The sequence below is a fragment of the Sinohyriopsis cumingii genome, chromosome 9 (genome assembly GCF_028554795.1).
Source record: "Sinohyriopsis cumingii isolate HCF-2022 chromosome 9, ASM2855479v2, whole genome shotgun sequence".
Lineage (NCBI taxonomy): Eukaryota > Metazoa > Mollusca > Bivalvia > Unionida > Unionidae > Sinohyriopsis > Sinohyriopsis cumingii.
The window spans coordinates 117,725,270-117,752,578 of NC_142969.1; the positions used below are offsets into that span (position 1 = coordinate 117,725,270).

A 27,309-nucleotide genomic window follows, 5' to 3' on the forward strand; every position below is an offset into this window, starting at 1 on the left:
AAAGACGCTATGGAATTTAATGCTTATTTCATTTTGAGTGCAGTAAGGAGTATGCAATTGCACTTATCATCGAAATTACAGCAGAATTTCGAAATGTGTAATCTAGATTGAAAACCTATGACATGGCTCAAGTAATTCGGATTTGCAGAATTAAGAAAATACATTTTGATGAAATTCAGGATGTAAAACTGTAAGTATGTTTTATTTTGCCATTCTTATCACCAGCTAAAGAAGAGAATATATGACTTGTCACTTGTATGTTATTTGTAAGAACTTTATCTTCCGTCTGTTATATAATGTAGCTAGCCTAACTCCGTAACATTGTATCAACGCGGAATGTGCCAAAAACAGCTGGGGTTTTTTGCAGTCCACGAAACATGTTTTAGTTCATTCAGAAACAAATTTAAACAACCACAGCGTAAAGAGCCTCTTACGCAAGTGTACATGATTTGTGTACAAATCAAAAGTGCTGGCGTCTGCGTCCATTGTTTGTTTACAATAGAAAGTAGTTCCTTTATGCACTTGATGCTATATGTGTATTATCGCGCGAGTTCAATATCGGTTAATATTGAACGATTCTGACAATGTAAAGTTAACGGGGGAAAAAATGAGCATATAATAATTAAGGATGTATTTGCTTCCTTGTACTAAAATGAACATTCAGTAATATGAAATGCCAGTGTAGCACAAAAGAGAAAAGCTTAAATGGGCATTTTCCTCAATCTATAGCTGATATGACAAAAGATATTTTCAAAATGTTACAAATGAATGAGGAACTTATATTATATGGACCATCTCTCCATATTAATGAAAAACTACTTCTAATTTTTTCTAAGTTTCTCCCTCTATTCTTGAGGTCTATGTTGTTCCCCTATTTCATCCTCTATCTCTCTCAACCGCTGATGTACATTGTTGAGAGAGCCGTTGTTGATATTGCTCCCATCTAATTCTTACCGTTACCTCTTTCCTCCGTATATGTTGATCTTCGTCTCCTCTTTAGACACCTCCCTAATGACACTTTGAAAGTTCACTTACACTGATTTTGCATAACACATTTTTATCACAAACACTGGGAAAGTCCACTTAAACTGATATTACAGTTTGCACTTTTATCACAAACACTGGGAAAGTCCACTTTACACTGATATTACATTTTGCATGTTTATCGCAAACACTGAGAAAGTCCACTTACACGGATATTACATTATACATTTTTATCACAAACATAGGGACAGTTCACTTACATTGATTTGAAGCTTTACATTCTCCTTACAATCACAGAGACAACTCGCTTACACTGATCTGAATGTGCACCTATTGCTAACAATAGCTGGGACAGTTCATTAAAACTCATTTTAAAGTACGCATGTTGCTTACAAATACTTACAATGAATGCCACTAAAAGTGATTTTAAAGTATACATTAAAAAATGATCTGGTGGATTAGTGAGTATAGATAGGTTAACGTCTGCTTTTTTAGCGAAACGGACCTATGTTCAAATACACTACGGTAGGTAGGTAAATTTAGGCAGCATTGTTAACCTGAAAGGAAAGCAGCAGGTAAGTGAGTGGGGAATATTTTCCGGTAGCGTGCACTTCAAACGTGAAACAGCAAACTATCCCCTTATCTTTCTGAAGCTCGCGTAGCAGTAAATGCAAAATATCGCCCCCACCTTGCTAGGTAGAATATGAGTTATTTATATGTTTTGCTTGCAACCACTCCCCAGTCTTCGCTAGTAATGATGAATCATTGTACATTGACCTTTGGTATATGTAACGAGCCAAAACAGTTTGTCTCAGAATATAGTTGGATATAGTCATCGATGCTTTCGTATTCTCTCTCTCTCTCTCTCTCTCTCTCTCTGTGTACTCTGTATATATATATATATATATATATATATATATATAGTCACACACACACTTAAACCGTAATTGTCATAGTTTACAGTAACCATGAACCAAGGCAACAATATGAGAGCGTCAAATGGTTGGTAACTTTGAAGTGTAGTTATCGCCTCTGTACCATAAATGCAGATATAGGTAATGGTTGGTATATATGGTTAGCTAATGACATTGTCTCTGGGCTTAAGAATACTTAGACTAGAGGGTGAAGTCGTACTTCCGGTGTCGCCATTGTCATTTATTTATTGTCGATATTTTTCCCCATAACTTTATATACCATATTAATAGTTGGTATATATGGTTAGGTAATGACATTGTTTCTGTGCTTAAGAATGATTAGACTAGAGGGTAAAGTCGTACTTCCGGTGTCGCCATTGTCATTTATTTATTGTCGATATTTTCCTACATACATTTATATACCTGTTATGTCTTAATTATTTCAGTATCTGCACGTTTTTGCAAAACTAGCTTATAGCTGCATCCATCGATTTTACTCGATTGCCTTAATTTGTGATATGTTTGTTGCTCACATTTAAGTTCACGTAAATTGTTTTACCTAACCTCTGACTTAACCCAATCATTGACGCAGTGGCGTCACTCGGGTTGGTATCACCCAGTGCGGTAGCTCGTGGTGTCACCCCCACGGTCCTCCTTCCGTAACAGACCATACAGAATCCTTAGTAATGTCATTTTGGTGTCACCCCCTCTGATGGTGTCACCCGGTGCAGTCCGCACCCCCCGCATCCCCTTAGCGACGCCACTGATGTGCCTGCTAGTCATGTATTTAACTATGATCGGTTATCCGCTTATGAAATCCGACTAGACCGAGCAGTGTGTGCTCTGTAAAATTTGCAATTTTTCGTTTTGGTGTCACCCCTCTGAGATGGTGTCACCCGGTGCGGTCCGCACCCCCCGCACCCCCCTAGCGACGCCACTGCATTGACGTTTCGTTTTTATTCTCTCTTCTTGCTTGTTTCATCATTAAATCGTAAACAAAACGGCTAAGCAAGTACAAAACACAACTCTTTATTACCTCTTAGTAATATTGTACCTCTGGTACACATTGGTACACATTGATACACATTGGTACACATTGATACACATTGATACGCATTGCCGTAAGTGTGATATCTGTCATCATTTGAATATTTTATTTAAGGTGAATAGCAAACGTTTCAGGCATACCATGAAATCCATCACTTTTCTATCTTCGTTTCAATCGATGTATTGAACCCTTTTGCAATTGTTATTCATTGGCCATTAACACTGTATGAAACAGTCTCGATGAAAAACATATTTAAGAGGTAAAGTTGCTAGCAGGCACGACTAATAACCACAACATACGTATACATAATTGTCAGTGATTTTAAGTTTCAAATTGTGTTTTAAACATTTTCTATTTTTGTCTTTTCTTCGCTTTCGCTATTTGCAGTCATTTCCTCTTTGACCAATTGCATGTACATTTCGAGGCTCTAAAAGCCATAAGGTAATTAGTATTCTTTGTTTAATTCTTGTCATTATTATAGTAAAAGCTTATGTATTCCAGTTTATCGGAAGCACTGTAATACCAAAACAATATATATATTTGTTCAGATGAAATGGAAATTTAACTTTATTGTTATCAATTGAGCTGGTAAGGTATTAGGAGATTAGTAGGGAATCCGCTATTTGTAATACAGTCCTTCATTTCTACCGAGAGAATTCAAACAGCCAAGAGTTGTACCGAAGGCACAGGCAACCGCATTTAAATTGTTTCTGTTCAGTTTGTAACTTTGCATTTAAATACATGTTCCATGTGTGAGAAGAGTTTTAAAAACATTCACGTAGTTTTATCAAGCTGATTCTTACTACAAAACTTATCAATATGCAAACAGCAAAGCATTCAAAGAAAAATGGTACAAGGAAACGAGATATTAACCCTAACGGAAATATTATAAATGGAGAGAATCAAACAGAAATTACCTTCATGAATAAAACAAAAGTGCATTAAGCATGTACACAACAATAATTAAATCTTCAGATTAATTCATACGACAGGAAAGAGAATTTAAAAACACTAAGGCGAAGCAACCAGTCAATCACGACGTTATTGTACTATACGTATTATCGAATGATTTGTATACGAGATTACTACATTTTACAAATCATGAAGGTTTCAGGAAAGATGATCTTCAAATCGATCATGTGTTTTATATTCATCATTTGATTCTCACGGGAATGATTTAATTAGTCGAATCCACACATGATATAAGATACCTAGTGAAAACGTATTTTATAAACGCCAAAATACCATCCCAAAAGTGATAAAAGAACACTGGAAAAGGTTTAATGAATCAATGATGATAGCAGTCTTTGTTCCTAAAAGATCTGATTGATTTTCTGTGCATTCTGTAAACGTTGTATCTGTACACATTGTCTCTGTACACGCTGTTCTGACACTAATGTATCTCAGATACATGGGTAGATTGCTACAAAAACCTATTTTTGTCATAACAATTATTGCAGTGATTGTTGCTAAAGGCATCCATGCATTAGCTGCGCGTACCTATTCACATAATAACCTTAGAAAATAGATATATTCATCCCAATTTTTGAATGATAAAAATCCAGTGAAAGATCTATTTGCATTTGAAGTCATGTAATACTGATTCAGTTCCTTCTGTAATCTAAGTTGTAGATGCGAAGATATTAACTAATTAGCAACATTACAGCATAATTCATGACATCTTATCGTGATTTGGTAAATTCTAGATGCGAAGATATTAACTAATTAGCAACATTACAGCATAATTCATGACATCTTATCGTGATTTGGTACATTCTAGATGCGAAGATATTAACTAATTAGCAACATTACAGCATAATTCATGACATCTTATCGTGATTTGGTACATTCTAGATGCGAAGATATTAACTAATTAGCAACATTACAGCATAATTCATGACATCTTATCGTGATTTGGTAAATTCTAGATGCGAAGATATTAACTAATTAGCAACATTACAGCATAATTCATGACATCTTATCGTGATTTGGTAAATTCTAGATGCGAAGATATTAACTAATTAGCAACATTACAGCATAATTCATGACATCTTATCGTGATTTGGTAAATTCTAGATGCGAAGATATTAACTAATTAGCAACATTACAGCATAATTCATGACATCTTATCGTGATTTGGTAAATTCTAGATGCGAAGATATTAACTAATTAGCAACATTACAGCATAATTCATGACATCTTATCGTGATTTGGTACATTCTAGATGCGAAGATATTAACTAATTAGCAACATTACAGCATAATTCATGACATCTTATCGTGATTTGGTAAATTCTAGATGCGAAGATATTAACTAATTAGCAACATTACAGCATAATTCATGACATCTTATCGTGATTTGGTAAATTCTAGATGCGAAGATATTAACTAATTAGCAACATTACAGCATAATTCATGACATCTTATCGTGATTTGGTAAATTCTAGATGCGAAGATATTAACTAATTAGCAACATTACAGCATAATTCATGACATCTTATCGTGATTTGGTACATTCTAGATGCGAAGATATTAACTAATTAGCAACATTACAGCATAATTCATGACATCTTATCGTGATTTGGTACATTCTAGATGCGAAGATATTAACTAATTAGCAACATTACAGCATAATTCATGACATCTTATCGTGATTTGGTACATTCTAGATGCGAAGATATTAACTAATTAGCAACATTACAGCATAATTCATGACATCTTATCGTGATTTGGTACATTCTAGATGCGAAGATATTAACTAATTAGCAACATTACAGCATAATTCATGACATCTTATCGTGATTTGGTACATTCTAGATGCGAAGATATTAACTAATTAGCAACATTACAGCATAATTCATGACATCTTATCGTGATTTGGTACATTCTAGATGCGAAGATATTAACTAATTAGCAACATTACAGCATAATTCATGACATCTTATCGTGATTTGGTACATTCTAGATGCGAAGATATTAACTAATTAGCAACATTACAGCATAATTCATGACATCTTATCGTGATTTGGTACATTCTAGATGCGAAGATATTAACTAATTAGCAACATTACAGCATAATTCATGACATCTTATCGTGATTTGGTACATTCTAGATGCGAAGATATTAACTAATTAGCAACATTACAGCATAATTCATGACATCTTATCGTGATTTGGTACATTCTAGATGCGAAGATATTAACTAATTAGCAACATTACAGCATAATTCATGACATCTTATCGTGATTTGGTACATTCTAGATGCGAAGATATTAACTAATTAGCAACATTACAGCATAATTCATGACATCTTATCGTGATTTGGTACATTCTAGATGCGAAGATATTAACTAATTAGCAACATTACAGCATAATTCATGACATCTTATCGTGATTTGGTACATTCTAGATGCGAAGATATTAACTAATTAGCAACATTACAGCATAATTCATGACATCTTATCGTGATTTGGTACATTCTAGATGCGAAGATATTAACTAATTAGCAACATTACAGCATAATTCATGACATCTTATCGTGATTTGGTACATTCTAGATGCGAAGATATTAACTAATTAGCAACATTACAGCATAATTCATGACATCTTATCGTGATTTGGTACATTCTAGATGCGAAGATATTAACTAATTAGCAACATTACAGCATAATTCATGACATCTTATCGTGATTTGGTACATTCTAGATGCGAAGATATTAACTAATTAGCAACATTACAGCATAATTCATGACATCTTATCGTGATTTGGTACATTCTAGATGCGAAGATATTAACTAATTAGCAACATTACAGCATAATTCATGACATCTTATCGTGATTTGGTACATTCTAGATGCGAAGATATTAACTAATTAGCAACATTACAGCATAATTCATGACATCTTATCGTGATTTGGTACATTCTAGATGCGAAGATATTAACTAATTAGCAACATTACAGCATAATTCATGACATCTTATCGTGATTTGGTACATTCTAGATGCGAAGATATTAACTAATTAGCAACATTACAGCATAATTCATGACATCTTATCGTGATTTGGTACATTCTAGATGCGAAGATATTAACTAATTAGCAACATTACAGCATAATTCATGACATCTTATCGTGATTTGGTAAATTCTAGATGCGAAGATATTAACTAATTAGCAACATTACAGCATAATTCATGACATCTTATCGTGATTTGGTACATTCTAGATGCGAAGATATTAACTAATTAGCAACATTACAGCATAATTCATGACATCTTATCGTGATTTGGTACATTCTAGATGCGAAGATATTAACTAATTAGCAACATTACAGCATAATTCATGACATCTTATCGTGATTTGGTACATTCTAGATGCGAAGATATTAACTAATTAGCAACATTACAGCATAATTCATGACATCTTATCGTGATTTGGTACATTCTAGATGCGAAGATATTAACTAATTAGCAACATTACAGCATAATTCATGACATCTTATCGTGATTTGGTACATTCTAGATGCGAAGATATTAACTAATTAGCAACATTACAGCATAATTCATGACATCTTATCGTGATTTGGTACATTCTAGATGCGAAGATATTAACTAATTAGCAACATTACAGCATAATTCATGACATCTTATCGTGATTTGGTAAATTCTAGATGCGAAGATATTAACTAATTAGCAACATTACAGCATAATTCATGACATCTTATCGTGATTTGGTACATTCTAGATGCGAAGATATTAACTAATTAGCAACATTACAGCATAATTCATGACATCTTATCGTGATTTGGTACATTCTAGATGCGAAGATATTAACTAATTAGCAACATTACAGCATAATTCATGACATCTTATCGTGATTTGGTAAATTCTAGATGCGAAGATATTAACTAATTAGCAACATTACAGCATAATTCATGACATCTTATCGTGATTTGGTAAATTCTAGATGCGAAGATATTAACTAATTAGCAACATTACAGCATAATTCATGACATCTTATCGTGATTTGGTACATTCTAGATGCGAAGATATTAACTAATTAGCAACATTACAGCATAATTCATGACATCTTATCGTGATTTGGTACATTCTAGATGCGAAGATATTAACTAATTAGCAACATTACAGCATAATTCATGACATCTTATCGTGATTTGGTACATTCTAGATGCGAAGATATTAACTAATTAGCAACATTACAGCATAATTCATGACATCTTATCGTGATTTGGTACATTCTAGATGCGAAGATATTAACTAATTAGCAACATTACAGCATAATTCATGACATCTTATCGTGATTTGGTAAATTCTAGATGCGAAGATATTAACTAATTAGCAACATTACAGCATAATTCATGACATCTTATCGTGATTTGGTAAATTCTAGATGCGAAGATATTAACTAATTAGCAACATTACAGCATAATTCATGACATCTTATCGTGATTCGGTAAATTCTAGATGCGAAGATATTAACTAATTAGCAACATTACAGCATAATTCATGACATCTTATCGTGATTTGGTAAATTCTAGATGCGAAGATATTAACTAATTAGCAACATTACAGCATAATTCATGACATCTTATCGTGATTTGGTAAATTCTAGATGCGAAGATATTAACTAATTAGCAACATTACAGCATAATTCATGACATCTTATCGTGATTTGGTACATTCTAGATGCGAAGACATTAACTAATTAGCAACATTACAGCATAATTCATGACATCTTATCGTGATTTGGTACATTCTAGATGCGAAGACATTAACTAATTAGCAACATTACAGCATAATTCATGACATCTTATCGTGATTTGGTAAATTCTAGATGCGAAGAGATTAACTAATTAGCAACATTACAGCATAATTCATGACATCTTATCGTGATTTGGTAAATTCTAGATACGAAGATATTAACTAATTAGCAACATTACAGCATAATTCATGACATCTTATCGTGATTTGGTAAATTCTAGATGCGAAGATATTAACTAATTAGCAACATTACAGCATAATTCATGACATCTTATCGTGATTTGGTAAATTCTAAATGCGAAGATATTAACTAATTAGCAACATTACAGCATAATTCATGACATCTTATCGTGATTTGGTAAATTCTAGATGCGAAGATATTAACTAATTAGCAACATTACAGCATAATTCATGACATCTTATCGTGATTTGGTACATTCTAGATGCGAAGATATTAACTAATTAGCAACATTACAGCATAATTCATGACATCTTATCGTGATTTGGTACATTCTAGATGCGAAGATATTAACTAATTAGCAACATTACAGCATAATTCATGACATCTTATCGTGATTTGGTACATTCTAGATGCGAAGATATTAACTAATTAGCAACATTACAGCATAATTCATGACATCTTATCGTGATTTGGTACATTCTAGATGCGAAGATATTAACTAATTAGCAACATTACAGCATAATTCATGACATCTTATCGTGATTTGGTACATTCTAGATGCGAAGATATTAACTAATTAGCAACATTACAGCATAATTCATGACATCTTATCGTGATTTGGTAAATTCTAGATGCGAAGATATTAACTAATTAGCAACATTACAGCATAATTCATGACATCTTATCGTGATTTGGTACATTCTAGATGCGAAGATATTAACTAATTAGCAACATTACAGCATAATTCATGACATCTTATCGTGATTTGGTAAATTCTAGATGCGAAGATATTAACTAATTAGCAACATTACAGCATAATTCATGACATCTTATCGTGATTTGGTAAATTCTAGATACGAAGATATTAACTAATTAGCAACATTACAGCATAATTCATGACATCTTATCGTGATTTGGTAAATTCTAGATGCGAAGATATTAACTAATTAGCAACATTACAGCATAATTCATGACATCTTATCGTGATTTGGTAAATTCTAGATGCGAAGATATTAACTAATTAGCAACATTACAGCATAATTCATGACATCTTATCGTGATTTGGTAAATTCTAGATGCGAAGATATTAACTAATTAGCAACATTACAGCATAATTCATGACATCTTATCGTGATTTGGTAAATTCTAGATGCGAAGATATTAACTAATTAGCAACATTACAGCATAATTCATGACATCTTATCGTGATTTGGTAAATTCTAGATGCGAAGATATTAACTAATTAGCAACATTACAGCATAATTCATGACATCTTATCGTGATTTGGTAAATTCTAGATGCGAAGATATTAACTAATTAGCAACATTACAGCATAATTCATGACATCTTATCGTGATTTGGTAAATTCTAGATGCGAAGATATTAACTAATTAGCAACATTACAGCATAATTCATGACATCTTATCGTGATTTGGTACATTCTAGATGCGAAGATATTAACTAATTAGCAACATTACAGCATAATTCATGACATCTTATCGTGATTTGGTACATTCTAGATGCGAAGATATTAACTAATTAGCAACATTACAGCATAATTCATGACATCTTATCGTGATTTGGTACATTCTAGCAGCAATAACTTTGACGAAGATTTCACATATCTTGTTGACTTCATTTTTATTCATCTTTACATCTCTTTTTTAGTTAATTCTGTAAATGTTATGTCTTCGTATTTTCCGTTTGAAATATTTATAATCGTTCCTTGTTTTCATTCTTCAAAAATCATATAAATTGGAAATTGGTATGTTTGTCTTTGATAAAGCTTAATTACTTTTCCAGTTGTTTGTACCACCCCTATACAGTTCTTTTTACAGTTGTTTGTACCACTTGTACACATTTGCTCCTTCAGGACTTTTGTCCATCTAACAATGACGAAATCGTCGCATTTAAATAACCCCCAAAATAATGATGTTTTAGAGTATGAAACTCTAGGTATAGCCAAAATATTCAGATGAACAACATTTCTTCAACTAACTCCTCGCACTGAAAAATCAACGGGTATACAAAAGACATCATAGATGGTGTCACATGCTTCCTACGGTATTGTTTATAATACCAGAGAAATGTGCACATTTAAAAATGAATTAGCTCCGAGCCTCCAGTCAGCAATGCCGATGGTCTGGGTATATGAATAACTCAAATGTGCAAACTATTATAATTTAATAAAATCAAAAAAGCATGTATTCAATAATTTCATAGAGAAATTTCTCAATTGCAATTTCTTTCGAACAAATATAATCAATGACTATTAACAGTTGCCAATTATTATTTCATCATGTGAACTCAAATGTCTTAATTGAGAGAGTTTTCATTCAGCGTTTCTCTGTTTCTCATCTGTCAATCACTGTCTGCTCTTGTTTCTGTTTGGTACTTCTGGTAACCTTGACAACATGCTCTCCTGTCACTTCCGGATCCGTTCCTCCGACACTTACGGTGCTTTCTATCACGTGCTCCTTCCGGCACTACACCTCCACACAAACTGCTGACGTCACTATAAACGCCCACCACGTGCTCTTCACGTATCTTTCCTGGTCTCCGATCCTTGGGTGTTGAACCTCTAACTTCCACCCGGAAAGCTTCCTGTAGAATTAGAAGGGACGTATATTCTTGCCTCCTTACTCTAATCTTAGGAACATTCAACTCATTCTCACGAACCTTTCATCAGAATAATGGCGAATACATTAACAGATCAACTCACGCACTCACAGCTAAATATTCCATACACTACAATAATAATATTATTAACGAGTTCTAATACATGCATCCACGTTCCTATCATCATCAGTAGCAATGATATGCATTTCATACCTACGAATTATAAAAGATACATACAAATATAAAAATACCTAATTGTGTGTGCCTAAGTCCAACAATGACTAATTCTTCATAGTTCACAATCTATATATTCATATAATGATAAAGCAAGTACAAGTTCTAACACTATTCTCTAATAAATTCAGTTATGCATTACGATGCAACATAGTAGTAAATTACACAATCCACTCCGAATTCAGTTCAACAATCTACCATACGTTAACATTGCGTGTTAATAATTCTCTATACGCTAAGTTACGATGTATTCATAATTCAGCTATACGTGGAAGATTCCATTCTTAACAAACTAAATGAACGTAATAATGTATCAATCTTTTTTTTTTTTTTTTTTTTTTTTTTTTTTTATTATTAACCCCGTAATAGGTTGACCACTGGGTCGGGGAACCATCCCAGGATCACCTTACAATCAAACATTTCTGGTTATCAGATAATCTAGGGATAATAAATATAATCTACAGAGAAAGTAAAAAAGAAACACACACACACACACACACACACACACACGCATATACACATGCATATGGCACAAAATCTAGGTGACATGGCTTTTGTGATATTACAGTATTTTGTTCCTGTTTACCCTCAAGTCAGAGACAAGTTAAATGTTCATTGTTGAGGTCCATTTTTGAAGAAATTGGTCCTCTTTTTTATTTACCTTGGCAGTGTAATTTTCAATGTTCTTATGCATTGCAACTATTTGCTTAAAAGCAAAAATAGAAGGATTTTTCATATTGAATCTGCAAGTATAAATATAATATTTTGCCAAAATAAGCAGAAAATTACCCAAACTGTCCAGTTGTTCACTTCCTAAAAATGTTTCTTTTTTGGACAGATGTACAATATTTGGGCAAAAAGGTGCAAAAACTTCAATAAAACGGTACCAAAACTGTGAAGTAATACTGCAGTCATAAAAGAGATGCTCAATACTTTCAGTTTCACTCTTACAGAAAGTACATTTGTTGTCATCAAATATGTTAATTCTTTTAAGAAAATCATTAGTAGCGATTATTCTATGGATTAATTTAAAGTTAAAAGAGATCAACTTGGTATCCTTGGTACAGCATTTTGCCCGGCTATATATATCAGACCACTCCTCACTACTTATATTTTTATTTAATACTTGCATCCAAGTTTCTTGCTTCGCAGTGTGTTGCCTTTTAGCTTCCTGTAAAAGATCTTTGTAAATAAACTTGAGTGAATCTTGTTTTCGCAAGTTCGTTATTTTATCCTCCTGCTTATCAAAATTATTATGTACTAGGTGGTTTTTTATGGCATCTTTCCATGCTTTAGGAATTCTGGATATTAAGGAGAAGTATTTCAAGAAATCATCGCTTCCAGTTTTTTGTTTTATTTTCTCAAAAGGTATTAAATTACCGTGAACATCTACTAGATCGTTCAGAATTTCAAAACCAGCTTCTGTCCAGGATTTGTATTGATAGATCATTTTAGGGGGGACAAAATTTAAAATACTCATGGATAGATACTCGTTAGGATTTTGCGGTTCTTCTTTCCATTTAGATACTGCCAAAATTACATCTCTCCAAAAACTGTTTTTAATGAACTTACAAAATTCTTCTAATTTCCTTCTCCCTAAATTCCAAATATCCTTTTTATTTCTGAGTATAGTTGTATTGACTAAGTTCTGCCACGTTCCATTTTCCTTTTCCAGCAATCTTTTAACCCATCTTATCTTAATATACCTAATGAATGAAAATATGTGTATCATATTTAGTCCTCCCTCGTTTTCTGGGGAAACTAGTATATCACGTTTTTTCTCTCTACTTTTCCACCCCATACAAATTTAAATAACATGCGATTTAGTTCTGCTTCAACTTTTGCTGATGGGTTAGGAAGTGCTGAAAAAAGATGTATGAATATGGGCAGAACAAGAGTCTTTACAACAATTACTTTACCAACTATTGATAGATGTCTTTGACTCCAGCTTGCCAGTATTCGTTTTGCCTTTGTTAGTTTCTTCATATAATTGATTTCCACCATCTGTTGTAAATCTGGAGAAAATTCTATGCCAAGGAGTGTAAAGTTAGAAGAGGACCAAATTAGGCCCATTTCGGGACATATTCTTTCATTAGAAAATTTCCTGTTTCCAATCCAAATAGCTTTTGTTTTTGTTATGTTACATTTAAGTCCCGATAATAGAGAAAAACCTTGCAAGATATTCATAGTTGCTTCAAGAGAAAAACTAGATCCATTAAGAAGAATAAAAGCGTCATCGGCATACTGACCCAATTTATATTCACTGGCGTCAAAGATTACTCCCCGTACATCCACGTTTTGCTTTAAAGTTATAGCTAAAATCTCAACTCCAATGATAAACAAATAAGGTGCAAGGGGATCTCCTTGACGACATCCTCTTTCAAGTCTGAAAAAAGATGACATATGTCCATTATTTATAACACAACTATTAGAGTCATTACAAAACAGTTAAACCACTTACAAATGGAATCACCAAAATTAAAAGATTGTAGAGCCTCTTCTACAAAGATCCAGTTAATTGAGTCAAAGGCTTTTTCGAAATCTATTAACAATAATAAACCATATCTGTTTTCATTCTCAAGTTGGTCCATGATATCATATAATAGTCTGGTGTTTTCTCCAATGAATCTACCCTTCATATATCCTTTCTGAGTATCGCTGATTATTGATGGAATAACCTTTTTAATCCTAGCTGCAATTGCTCCCGAAGCAATCTTATAATCAGTATTTAAGAGTGATATAGGTCTCCAGTTTTTAAAATATCTTCTGTCTTTTTCCTCCTTTGGTAGACAGGTGATGACTCCTTGAGTCTGAAAATCTGAAAGTTTTCCTACAGTATATCCGTAATTTATTGATCTACATATAAATCCCCCCAGAGACTTCCAAAAGAATTTATAGAACTCTACAGTGAATAATGTATCAATCTTGCAACACGTATTTATGGAAGTAATACAAATAGTCAGGCGAAGATATGTTACCTCAAGAAAATTCTTTGTTCACAAATGCAAAACCATAATTCCAACTAGAATTTCCTTCCCGCTTTTAACGAGTGTGCAACTTCTACCACTAGGAGTACAGTCTAATGGCTCTTAACTTCACTATGTTTCCGCCCCTGGCCCGGTTCACACATGTACGGATTGAAAATGGATTTAGTTCGTACATAGGCAATAGCTTGTTTAGAATCCGCCCTAGATTTTAATATCTCAGTTTGATTGGATACGGTCTGTCTCTTTGAAAACTGCCTTGATTAATTTAACACTTAGTTGTCACTATCTGGTTTTCATTTTCCCAAAGCCAGAAATTGCAATCAAGTCGGTCGTGACATCACTGATGGATTGCAAAACAAACATATGAGTCTATGTTCCGTCGTCCTGGTTGTAGAATTCCTTTTTAATTTACCTCTGACTGGTCTTTGCATCATGATTAAACAACAGACAGGCAGTTTCTTGTGTCTAGAATGAAGTCTATAGTCGTAATCTTACATAATACGTATTGACATCATTAAAGCTGCGCGCAAATGTTCTTATCTACGAATTTTAAATACAAATATATGTACACATGAGGCATTTGTAAATTTTCACAAAACGTAACACAGTGCTGTCCAACCTTTTTGACATTATGGGCCACTGAAAAATGTTTTTCTTGAATCCGAGGGCCTCAGCAGAAAACTGAAAAGCAACGACTATATAGCTGTTCGAGCTCTGGCGGACCATTTAAAATCAGCCCGCGGGCCGCATGCGCGGGTTGGACAGCACTGAGTCGTAACAGATGGTATAACATTAGATGAACAACAATATCAGTTAATGATAAAGGGTTTTAGAACTTAAGGCAACAACGTTAGAAATTCAAAAGTGAATAAACCATTAAGATATTGTATGAGAGAAAGAGAACAGACCAAAGGTAAAGATTTAGGACAAGCTAAAATATCAACCAGATGTGTATTCATAATTCCTGGCTTAACTGCATGCATTAACCCTTTAGGATTTTATTCACTCCAAGTGCCACAGCAAACGTTTGAACATAACAAAATTGTGAGTCCAGGCAAACTAATTCCAAAGGCGAATTTGACTGAATGGATATAAGTGCTACTGCTTTATTAACTATGGGGGGTCTTTCTTCGGATACAACGTTCGCATATTTATATATTTTTCTGTGTTTCCTTATCCATTCTGAGCCAAACAATCTTTCGTTGATGGTGGACAATGTATGGTCTCTGCCGTAACGACTTATATCTCCTTGTAAAGCTATACAAATAACATCCTGTAAACTAAAGGTATGAATAGTTGGAATCTTTATTTCGTGTTCATCGTCGATACCGGAGGCCAAAACAAGCTCTACTTTTTCATCATGGTTCACCCGAGGCAGGCGATGAAAGTCCAGAGAGAGAGAGGGAGAGAGAGAGAGATGATTATTATTTGAAGTGAAAGTGACCTTCCGACTGACCAATCAACACAGTGAAAAACAAAGAATTTGCACACTTAGAGAGCAGTGATGCAGCAGAACTCACACAAATTAATTTAAAGTTAAGCATATGAAAATGTATTCCGCGCAGGCTACAATTTTTATTCAACCGGCCACCTTTAAAGTGTTTGTCGCGACATATGTCGTGCTAGCCAAAGTATCATAGCAGTTGTCACGACATCTGTGTTTTTCAGGTAAGCAGCTAAATGTAACTGTTTGCACATCTGGGTTCTTCGGCTTGGCCTGAAAGGTTGGATTTTTGCTGCTATTTTGTCTAAATAATTTGAAAATTATTCAATGGGTTCCTTTCAGAAAATCTTTAATATTTGTCATAAAATTATTTTCCCTTATCCTTTCAGGTTTTCTCTCGTTCCATATTTTGCTGTATGCAATGTCTCTTTTATTTTCATTCTTCAGTTTTAATGTGCATTTTAGGAATATAGTATTACTTTAAGAAACTAGCATTATCCCTTGTTGTGTTTATCAAATGCTTGCATATCATAAATTCTGCCTGCTTCTGATCATCCACTTGACTAATGTAAATCCTTCTATATTAAAATCGGCATTTCTTGAATTGCGTTAGTAAACTAGTCGGTTAACCATTCTTTCAATACAGTGCATTTTATTTTATTTTTGTCCATTTTATTTTTCTTCCCGACAATCTATTGATATTTCTCTAAGTAATTACAGTTTAAGGTTCATATTAAATATGTCTATTATTCATATCGGGATAGAAACAGTCTGAAAAAAATTAATTTCGATAGCTTGTGTTTGTGAAGGAGCTAAGAGGAGGAACGTCTTAAATAGACACGTTTATTTTTATATCTGGAACGGTTCTGCAGTAATTTTCAGACACAGAGATTAATTCAGATATATGTCAAATGCCTGGTGTAAATTGACTTTATAATGTTTGGTTAGGTTTGATCCTTTACGGCACAGCAACACAAGTAGGTAATTTAGTGTTGATAGGCTTGGAGTAAAGTGCCTTGCCCAAGGAAACACAACGGTAGCTGACCCATACTGGACTTTGTAAAGTTTACAAAACCATAATATTATAATGCAAATTTAACCGAACAGAAAAGTGTTTATTCCCCCACCTTCACCCTATCGTATACATAATGTATAGGTCCTTTGTATTGTAATATCTTACATACATGGCTGATGCTACTTATTTTGATACTATTATCATTGAACGTAATCTGAAAATCTGTATCCTTTATGTAGCATTGGAGTGTAGGGTCAGAGTCCATTCCCTATAGAAAAGTTGGAAATCGCCGACACCTTATTGTGTCGGCATGGGATAGTCGCTTACTAGCCGGCCCAGCAAACTTGAACGACCTTTCATCAAAATATACCAGCATGAAATCGATAGTAATATGATTTATTTTCTCGGAAAATGCGATCATAGCATTCGTTATGTCTTTAATCCGCTGACAGACGAGAAGAAAGTACATCGTTGCTGAAATTTGACCTGGTTCTGGTCATTTGCATTCCTAGTCACGTGACTACACAACTCTCGCAACCTAAATGTCAATGACATCAGAGGTCATAGTCACGTGATATCAACAATACACCATTTCTAGTGTTGCTGTAGGAAAACAAATCGAACATATAAAAGAAACTCGCTTAATTTGTATAGAAAAATGAAAAAATGGCCATAAACTTCTCAAAATATTTATTGTGAAAACAACTACCGAAAATCTGTAAATGTTGCAGCAATTTGAAGAAAACCAGATTGACTACGCAGAGGTCACATGTCAATGTGGTAGTCACGTGATACCAGCAAAAAACATCGCTGACACGTGCTCGGTTCTTCTTGAAAATGGTTTTCTCTACCCTGCTGCGATACCGACAGGTTTCTGGTCGTTGTTCTCAGAATAAATATGCTGTGAATTAAGTGTGCATTATATTTATTTACAAACCTTAAGTGACTTATATATAATATGTCTAGATTCTATGTACAACAACATCGGAAATTTGTTTATTTGTCGATATCACATGACTATATGACCTCTGATGTCACTGACATGTAGGTTGCGAGAGTTGTATAGTCATGTGACTCAGAATGCAAATGACCAGATCCAGGTCAAATTTCAGCAACGACGTACTTTCGTTTCGTCTGTCAGCGGATTAAAGACATGACGAATGCTATGCTCACGATTTTTGAGAAAAGAAATCATATTCCTATCGATTTCATGAAGGTATATCTCAATAAAAGGTTATTCAAGTTTGCTGGACCGACTAGTAAGCGGCTACCCCATGTCGACACCAAATGGTGTCGGCGAATTCCAACTTTTCGATAGGGAATGGACTCTGATCCTACACCCCAACATAAATGTCCAAATATCAAAAATGGGGTGACAAGGGTCAGAGGAAACTCGGACTAATACTCGCACCCTGTTGCTCATGTCGCTTGCCCGAGGTCGGTTTCACTTCACCTATTACTCAAGTGACCTTTGAAGGCATGGCGATAAAGGAGGTTATGCTTTTTCTTTAACAACAAGAAAGTTTGGAAATGTCGCGTACAAGCAAATGGCAGTTCCATATGCTACACCATTACCTGTGCCAGATATTATATTGCCACATTGTTATATTGTCTATGTGGGGGAAATACGTTTATTGCATTGTTGCTATTAATAGCTGTGATAAATGGAGTTAACTTAGTGCAGCCAACACGCTGCAGAGTTGCCTCCTACTGGACATCGGTTTATTATGGACACGTGTTTATAACGACACCTAACTATGACAAACATCCAAATTGTTGCAAGTTGTCTATTACGACCACCAGTCGGTTCTGGACACCGCGATGAAACTTTAATTTAGCGCATTGTCGGCTTATTTCAGTATTCTATTGTGTAGAAATGTTCACATTAAATCCCTTGCTTGAGTGTGCAAGCATGTTTTAAAATATATTTTAGTCTTGTTGTGTGCCTTTATGAGTGGGGTGCTTATATGGTCAAAAACGAATAAATATATGAAAGTTGTTTGACTGAAGAGGGATCATTACTTCTTCTTCATGTTTCTCCATGGATATATACACTGGTGTCAAGAATACGTGATTTAATCGTGTACGCACAAAGGGACGATTCTTGAAAAGAAACACATTTATGTCAGCAGGACTCGAGATCGGCTTGCGACGTGCACGACCGGCTACCAATATTCTCCTTGCTCTGCTGTTATGTGCTGTGTAAAATATTTGTAGCAACGCAGTTCTCTCTGGCTTATGCTTAAAATATCCCCGTTTTTCTTTAGCTACCGTTTTAATGGATTTTAAGTTTGTCCTTTCTGTGTGAATCCTGGATATGGAACAAGATCCCCACCCCCAAGAACATCAGATAAAGTTATAGAACAAAATTGTCCTCTCTCTGTGAATAGTGAATAATGTTACGGAACAATAGTGTCCCTTCCGACCCCACTCTCTCTGTCTCTGTCTGTCTGTCTGTCTCTCTCTCTCTCTCTCTTTGAATAGCTGATGCAATTCTAGTACAAGATTGACCTCCCTCCTCCACAGAACATTACATACGGTTATAGACTACTCTCTCTCTCTCTCTCTCTCTCTCTCAGATATATACCTTTATATCACTGACGTCAACATGCATGAAATTAGCGGAGTTGATGCAATAGGTTAGGTAAATGGGCATTTTCATTATATTTAAATGAAAATTGGCATTTTGTATCCTTATTTAAATCAAATGGACATTTGGCATCTTTATTTAAATAAAGACACTGTATGAATTCTTTAAGTGAATTAACCACTGCCCGTGCTTTGCAAACAATTTCAAGTCCGTACGTGTCTGCCCAGCCACATAAAATATTCTATATAAGCAACCGAGTTACGTGTCTTTACAAACAAATAAAATACTCATGGTAATCAACAATGTACATGTCTTTAGAAGCACATAAAATACTCTAGGTAAGCAAGCAATTTATGTGTCTTCAGAAGCACATAAATTACTCTAGGTAAGCAAGCAATTTATGTGTCTTCAGAAGCACATAAATTACTTTAGGTAAGCAAGCAATTTATGTATCTTTACAAACACATAAATTACTCTAAGCCAGCGATTTAAGTTTCCATTCTACATGCTGTGATGAGGCACGTGTGCGTCTTGTTTTCTTTCCGCCACCTCTGTAGCTATCTACATTGCTGACACGTATATATATATATATATACACCTATCTTCCTTCCCTACGTAAACCAGATGTTCCTCTATGGGCATGCAAACAGAGGATCATTCCACATTCCCCCGCTAATCCGACTATTTCTTTGTGCCAGGTATATTTCGCAGCCTGGTTTCGCAGAGAGGTGGCATGTTCTAAAACTTTACGTATCAGAAGCTTGATCTTGTGAAATTTCGACTGCACTGAGAGAGAAGAGCATTTCGTACGGATTAGAAGTGTATTTCTGAGACTTCGGAGAGTAGGAGATAGTTGAGATGGCGGCACCGTCGGTGATAAATATACAGCGAAATCACACGCAGGAGCCCTGGGGATTCAGGCTGTCTGGGGGCAGGGATTTCCGCTTACAGCTTCAGGTGAAAAAGGTAAGATTTACTACTTTATAACCATAAGCCTCACTAGTGATAAAAATTGATGTGTTTGAAATACGCTTTATCACGGCACAGTATGCTTAGCAATGCGTATGGTTCATCCTTTGATCTTAAACTTCGAGGAAATTAAAACTACATCGTACGGTTTCATTTGCAGCCCTTCATAACATAACGATACCACCATAACCTGGTTTTAGATATCATTTTAAATACCACTGCTTATTTGCAATAGTGAGCTTGCGTAGTAATTCATATAGCATCGCTCGAATATGTAAGTGAATGGCCAGAAGGAGGTTAGAGCAAATGGTCTAACACAATTTAAGAAACTGTGTTTCTACAGACTTCGCCTGGATGTCACGAAAATTAATTAAATCTGGACTGAAATTTTAGTACGCGATCCAATTTGCTGAAATTTAGGCCAATCCAAAATGTAACGATTCCAATAGCTTACACCAAGTCTTAACTTCAATGCATGTTAGTGAAAACAAACACTGATTAGTTCAAAACAGAAACTGTACTACTCCATTGCTTATCTGCAAATAGTTCGCGAATGAAGTTGCCATACTTATTTGTTATTCTTTGAAAAAAGAATTGTTGTCATGGATTTTTTGCTTCGCTCGTATGGTCTACGAATAAGGGCAGTCATCTATGTAATTTCAATTTAAAAAAAAATAATTTTAGCAGTTCCAGTTAAATATAACTCACATGAGAATATTTAAATTATAGTTTGAAATGATACGATTATATTGGTTATGATGGCGATAAGAGCAATACTGTTTCAGAATTATATCCAGAAACATCACATCAAATCCAATTTCAGACCTAGTATCGTCACGTCCCATTTTATTAAATATTACTCCTGTTGTCTTTTGTTTTCTTCACCTTGAAAAGCTACAAATATAACTGCACGCCAGTACTTAAGAAATTTGCGATATTAAAAGCCCATCTTATTTGTGTACACCTACTGTGACATTACCATTTGAACATTTATTTCAAGATAAATAAATAAATAAATAAATAAACTAATAATAAATAAATAAATAAGCTATTTTCAAGCATCGCAACATATATACCATTACAAATCTAGACAGGCAACTTATATCACAAGCACGTGCTCATCTTGTAATACTGAGATCACGTTATGCTATCGCACCTGTTAGAAAACTGATAATAAAGGCAAGCAGATGAAAGCTTGAAATACGGTAGAGAGCAGATAGTAAAACTATGGCCAGTGGCTGATAAGTCAAATTAAGTTACGATATTGGCAACAAGAAATGTTTATAAAATGTGTGATTCATGTTACAGTTCTCTCATTCCTAAACAGAATTAAAAGAACCAAATTTTCCAGCCTACAAATAGTAATTCTTGTTTACAACAAAGTCTTTGCTGAAAACTTAATATTAATAATTACAAAGAGAAAACTGTTTACATTGAACTGAGTAACAACATCTCTCTGACCTTTCAGCAAGCGCCCCCACCCCCCTAGTCCCAGACTGCAATACGATAAATTAATGATATAGTTCTTGTACCAGAAGGAAGCTCTGCCACTTATTCAGGTATACATTCGAAATATGTCACCTTTCCCACCAATGAAACGTCTATACACACGAGGTAGGCATGTTTTGGTAATCGATTAAAGTACGTCCGATATGGCGATACATGTTTTGCATTGAGGTGTTTTCCGTGGACGAAAATGACCGAGTCGCTGATGCGAGTACAATCAATAAACACATAGTAGCTGAGAAACTTTGCCTATGTGCTCAATCACTGTTTATGAGCACAGTACTCCTTATTGATGAGCAGCTCAATTCTATTAAGGTAAATACTCTCCCCAAAAAAACCAAATTATTTTAGTTACGATTTTACCGCCTTGCGTATATATACGGATAAACAACGCTGGTGGAGGAAAATAATATGACTGAAATAGTGATACGAGGCCAATAGAATAAACAAATAGATGTAATGTGGCATACTGATCTCCGAATACTGCATGATTAAACCATTAACCGTGTATTCCTACCCCCATCTGACACACCAAACGTAGATTCCATTGAAGAACTCGATTTGAAAAGGGTTTCCATTTGTTTACCTTTCAATGACTAACAAAATCATAAGTTTTTTTTTTTTTTTTAAATTGTTTTATTTTGTTCTGTTTGTTTACTTGTTTGTTGTTTTTTTTTTTTTTTATTTGCACTAAAGCCAAACATCGAGACCCGATTTAATCCATTTCTGATCTCAGCCTGTTCCGCTCTGGCATTTCTTTATAGAAGCTTAGGTTTTCAGTGCCATGTTTGAACTAAATCAATAACTGGGACTTTCAAATAGATTCTCCCCGATAACTGTTACACAATTAAAGTTTTTTTAAAACCAAAACCAAAACAACCTTCTTATCTCCAGACCTCCAAAAAAGACCTCTCAATGATAAATAACCTGCAAGCTGATGAAGCAGGATGAAGCCGGCATTAGTAATTATACGAACATAAACCGCGCCCCTCTGTGACCTTGAAATGTAGTGGATTATAAATCACGAACAGGGAAACAGTTTTACATGGTAAATAGACTTATTCCAGTGAGATATAGAAGAGATTATCTCCCCATGATTTGGAAACGTGTTGGAGTCTTGTTTTTTATGTATCTTGAATACGGATATTTACAATGCTAGTTGCTCCATTTTGGTACTTCTTCAAATCTCAGTACCTCAAAACGATTGCCTTATCTGTTCCACCCCGAAAAGTTACATCCAGGACGCGCACATTCATGTAATAACTGTTTGCGATATAAAAACACCAGTGCTGTAAATGTAGATAATAGTATTATTGCTTTAATATTTATTTCAAAATAAATAAGTAAACTATTCTTTTCAAATAGAAAAATTCTAGGAAAGTTTTTTTTTTTTTTGGTAAGAGACAAATTAATGTCAGGAAGTAAATTATTTCAGCTAATTATGAAGTAAATAGTATATTACAGATTGTTATATGTAACACTCAACTCTTTTGACAGGAAAGTGATACTCGTCAATACATTGCTTTTGAACATTAATGTGGAAACATACCTATCGATTTTTTTCAATTACTATTTGTCACACGATGTCATTCAAGTTTCGCAAGTTTTACTCACGTGATCGGATGTAACGAGGTGTCAAAACATAATCGAGATAAAACCAAACATGTTAGACATTAGTAAGAATTTGTCATGCTGATGTCAACTATTTATAAAAATGTGCAATTGTGCTGCGTACAGATCTGTCTGGAACACACCAGCGAAGAGTTTAGACACTTACCGGTATTATGTAACGGCTACCGGTATTAGGTAACAGTCGTATGTACATAGCCAAGAAATTCAAAATGTCCATAGGACATAGGGTTGTATTATTCCACATGATTTACAAGTTGTCACACATGGGATTCGATCCGAAAATAGTCTGTACATATATCCAAAACGACCCTTCAACCGCTGGATGCTGAAGAGAGGTGAGAAATGTATAAAATGTATACCGACGGATGTGTTGCGGACGTGTCTAGAAACAATTTTTCGATTTTATGAATTCATCACTAAAAATTGTCGATCGGTATCAACACTGTGTGTGTGTGTGTGTGTGTTGATTTATCTGACTAGTGAGCTATCAGCAAGAGCCATTTCACATAAAGAAATACTGTGCAAGTTAAGAAAGCCTGTGCAATTCTGTAAATTATACAAATTATGAAATCTTGGCGCCAAAATACATTCATCTGGCAAGGGCCTAATAATTTCATGATGGACAAGTGAATCGGCATTTCTGTGATGGAGTTCCTCGACAAATAATAAATTAAAACATGCGCGTTTAGTATGCATGGTATACCTTACAAAGTTTATTTGACCGTGTAATTTTCACTTTTTTCCACGTGGCTCCAGGGCTAGATAGGATGTATTGGGGGGCATGGATGGGTTTCTAAAATTTCAAAAGGAACCTGAGTTTCCTCGAGAAGGACCCAAACCAAAAGGTTATGTGTCTGTTTATTCAACGTGTGCATAATACCCAATAAAAAAGCGCAAGAATAAATTTCAGGTGACAAGTTGCTCTACGTTCGAGTGAGTGTACACTTTTTTTAAGCTGGGTGGTGGTGCCCGGAAACCCAGACACTCTCCCCTACCGATCCGGCCCTGGGCTCCCTTGACAAGCTAGATATCTGCACCATGATAATACAACTTGTGTAAGTGTCAAAACTTAATTAAGATACCATCTACATGCACGTCATTTCTCAGTCGTGATTATAAAGTGAGCCGAAGCGATTTTTCTTGTAATCCCAAATTATCTAAGCTTCAAAATCAAGCCGACATTTACCTTTCATAGACGAGTCTTATAAAAGACTGGGGAACCACCTTTTCTCGAAACGAATCTCTAAGAAACTATCCTGGTCCCGCCAGTTTCGGCAAGCCTTTGGTGGCAGGGGACAGTTTCGTAAATTTGCTGCAGGCAAATTTCTAAACTTAAGGCTATGGTGTAACGTTTTCAGCTATTATTGTTTAATAATTAAAGTTATGGATATATTTGTGAATTTGGTCTTTCCGGCTTGTGTTGTTCTTTAAAGTTTAAACTGATATGAGGCATGTACACCTCATGTAGTCGCTGCACAGTATGTAGCCAAAGAAATACCAATAGTCGGCTAGGAAGCAGAGCTAGCCACCTATAGTAGTAGATATGTTGGTTCAAGGTAAGTAAAATATCTCAAAAACTGCCTGGATGACAACTATTTTGAATTGCATCAAGCTATTAAGTACACAATATTTTTCACAATTATTACCCAGGGAAAGGGCTTGTGTTTGCGCTGTGAGCATCACGTGCTCTCCAAAATGGCATTCGGACATGAAAAATGATTGTATAAATTTGGGGGTGGGGTGCAACAAATTTTTATTCTTTGAATGTCCACTGCCTTGTCAGGTCAGGTGAATGATAGTACACCTATCCAAAAATATGGATCTTTTCGATCTCACTCATGTGTTTTATTTTTCATTAATTTTTATATTAGGCAGGTGCATGCAAGATTAAATTTCTACATAAAAACTGTTTCTTGCACCCTTTGCATATGCCGAAAATGTAAGATCCAGAGAATCCTAAATATCAGGTCTGAATTATTCCCCCTTTTCATTGAGAATGAATACTTTATTTTCACACACTTTGTTGGCTCCTACATCTTTCAAAGGAATTATCTTTCAAGTCATTGATTATAGTTGCGGAGGCAATTTCAAAGTCGTTGGATTGATAATTTGCGATAGTCTCATTTTACCAGACTCGTATGAATCCATTAGGTATCCATAAGGACTCATGAAACCATACAAGTCTACAAGCATAACGGGTTGCACGAGATCTCTAAGCATAACGGGTTGCACGAGATCTCTAAGCACAACGGGTTGCACGAGATCTCTAAGCACAACGGGTTGCACGAGATCTCTAAGCGAAGAAATGCCTCGAAGATTCCAGCTGTACAATAGCACTGCGGTCCAAAATCATGGTTTCATTCGTTTGGTTTCGAGGATTTCCCTAGGCTTATTCTTCCTTTCACATATCTTCGAAACTACAGTGAGAGAAAAAATATTATTCATTCGGGTAAAAATAAAATTAAAAAATTGTGGCGTTTCTGTCGTAATCTTATCTTGTCAGATACGATTGCACTCATTTTTACCAAATTTAGCGATAAACGAGATTTTGACGTAAAGAATGAAGGCCTTTTGAATAGCCTTTTTAATTCCATCTCTTTTGCACAACAAATTAATATATTTTTCGGACAGAATTCTCCATTCGATCAATTTGCTACCTTAATTCTCGCACACCCTCGTTGTTTTACACCACCCCCACCCCCATTTAAAAACGAAAAGCATTAAGGATGTTAAAAATGCACAGAATTTGGTCATTTTATTCATTGATTTATAATTTCTAACCTGCATGTCGACTTATGGGCGTTTGAACGTAAACAAACGTAAACAACCAGGCAGACTATTCATTGCTGGTTTTCAATAGTCTTTTTTTTTTAAAAAAAACACTGAGCTGTCTGCCTCCAATATTTTTAATGTCTGGTTATATTATTTCTAAAACAAAATGGACAAATAAATAGGAGGAAGTCTTTAATACATGTGTTTAAAGAGATGTAACTATAAAATGTACGTAAACATTGGCACTATCAAAGACGGTGAACTATACCATGTTTTGGCTGAAAACATAGACTGGCCTATATAAATATATATGGTGATCGTGTCGTTAACGAAACTTCCCTTTGATTCGAGACGCCAACAACTTAAATAGTTTTTGGGACCTCTGGCGACGTTCAGGTTAGAAATGTTAGATCAATAAATGAATTGGTTAAGTTTTGTGCAGCTTTTTTTTCTTCGATGCCTTCTGTTTTTAAAGTCGTAGGGAAGTACAAACAAACGAGATGGCGTGTGAATACTTTGTGAATGCAGGTCTTTGACCCCAACATCTATCTCCCATGCACTAAGTCAACTTTATCCACGAAAAGTTGCCAATTTATACATAATCAAATGTTTACATTATTATTTTAAATCCAGTCGT

At 34.8% G+C, this 27,309-nt stretch overlaps 1 protein-coding gene and 1 long non-coding RNA gene across 2 annotated transcripts in view; one reads left to right on the plus strand and one right to left on the minus strand.

Annotated features, from left to right (window-relative positions):
- Nucleotides 1-10,432: 10,432 nt before the first annotated feature.
- The window catches only part of LOC149792538 (uncharacterized), a 36,891-nt gene continuing 20,014 nt past the window's right edge, over nt 10,433-27,309 (minus strand). The window contains exon 2 of the long non-coding RNA XR_016423583.1: nt 10,433-11,508. This is a non-coding gene — a long non-coding RNA (uncharacterized LOC149792538). The remainder of the gene's footprint in view (nt 11,509-27,309) is intronic.
- LOC149792539 (PDZ and LIM domain protein 1-like) overlaps nt 20,421-27,309 on the plus strand; it is a 35,358-nt gene continuing 28,469 nt past the window's right edge. The window contains exon 1 of the mRNA XM_089971187.1: nt 20,421-20,759. Within this exon, the coding sequence (XP_089827313.1) occupies nt 20,652-20,759 (108 nt within the window). The 5' untranslated portion in view covers nt 20,421-20,651. The remainder of the gene's footprint in view (nt 20,760-27,309) is intronic.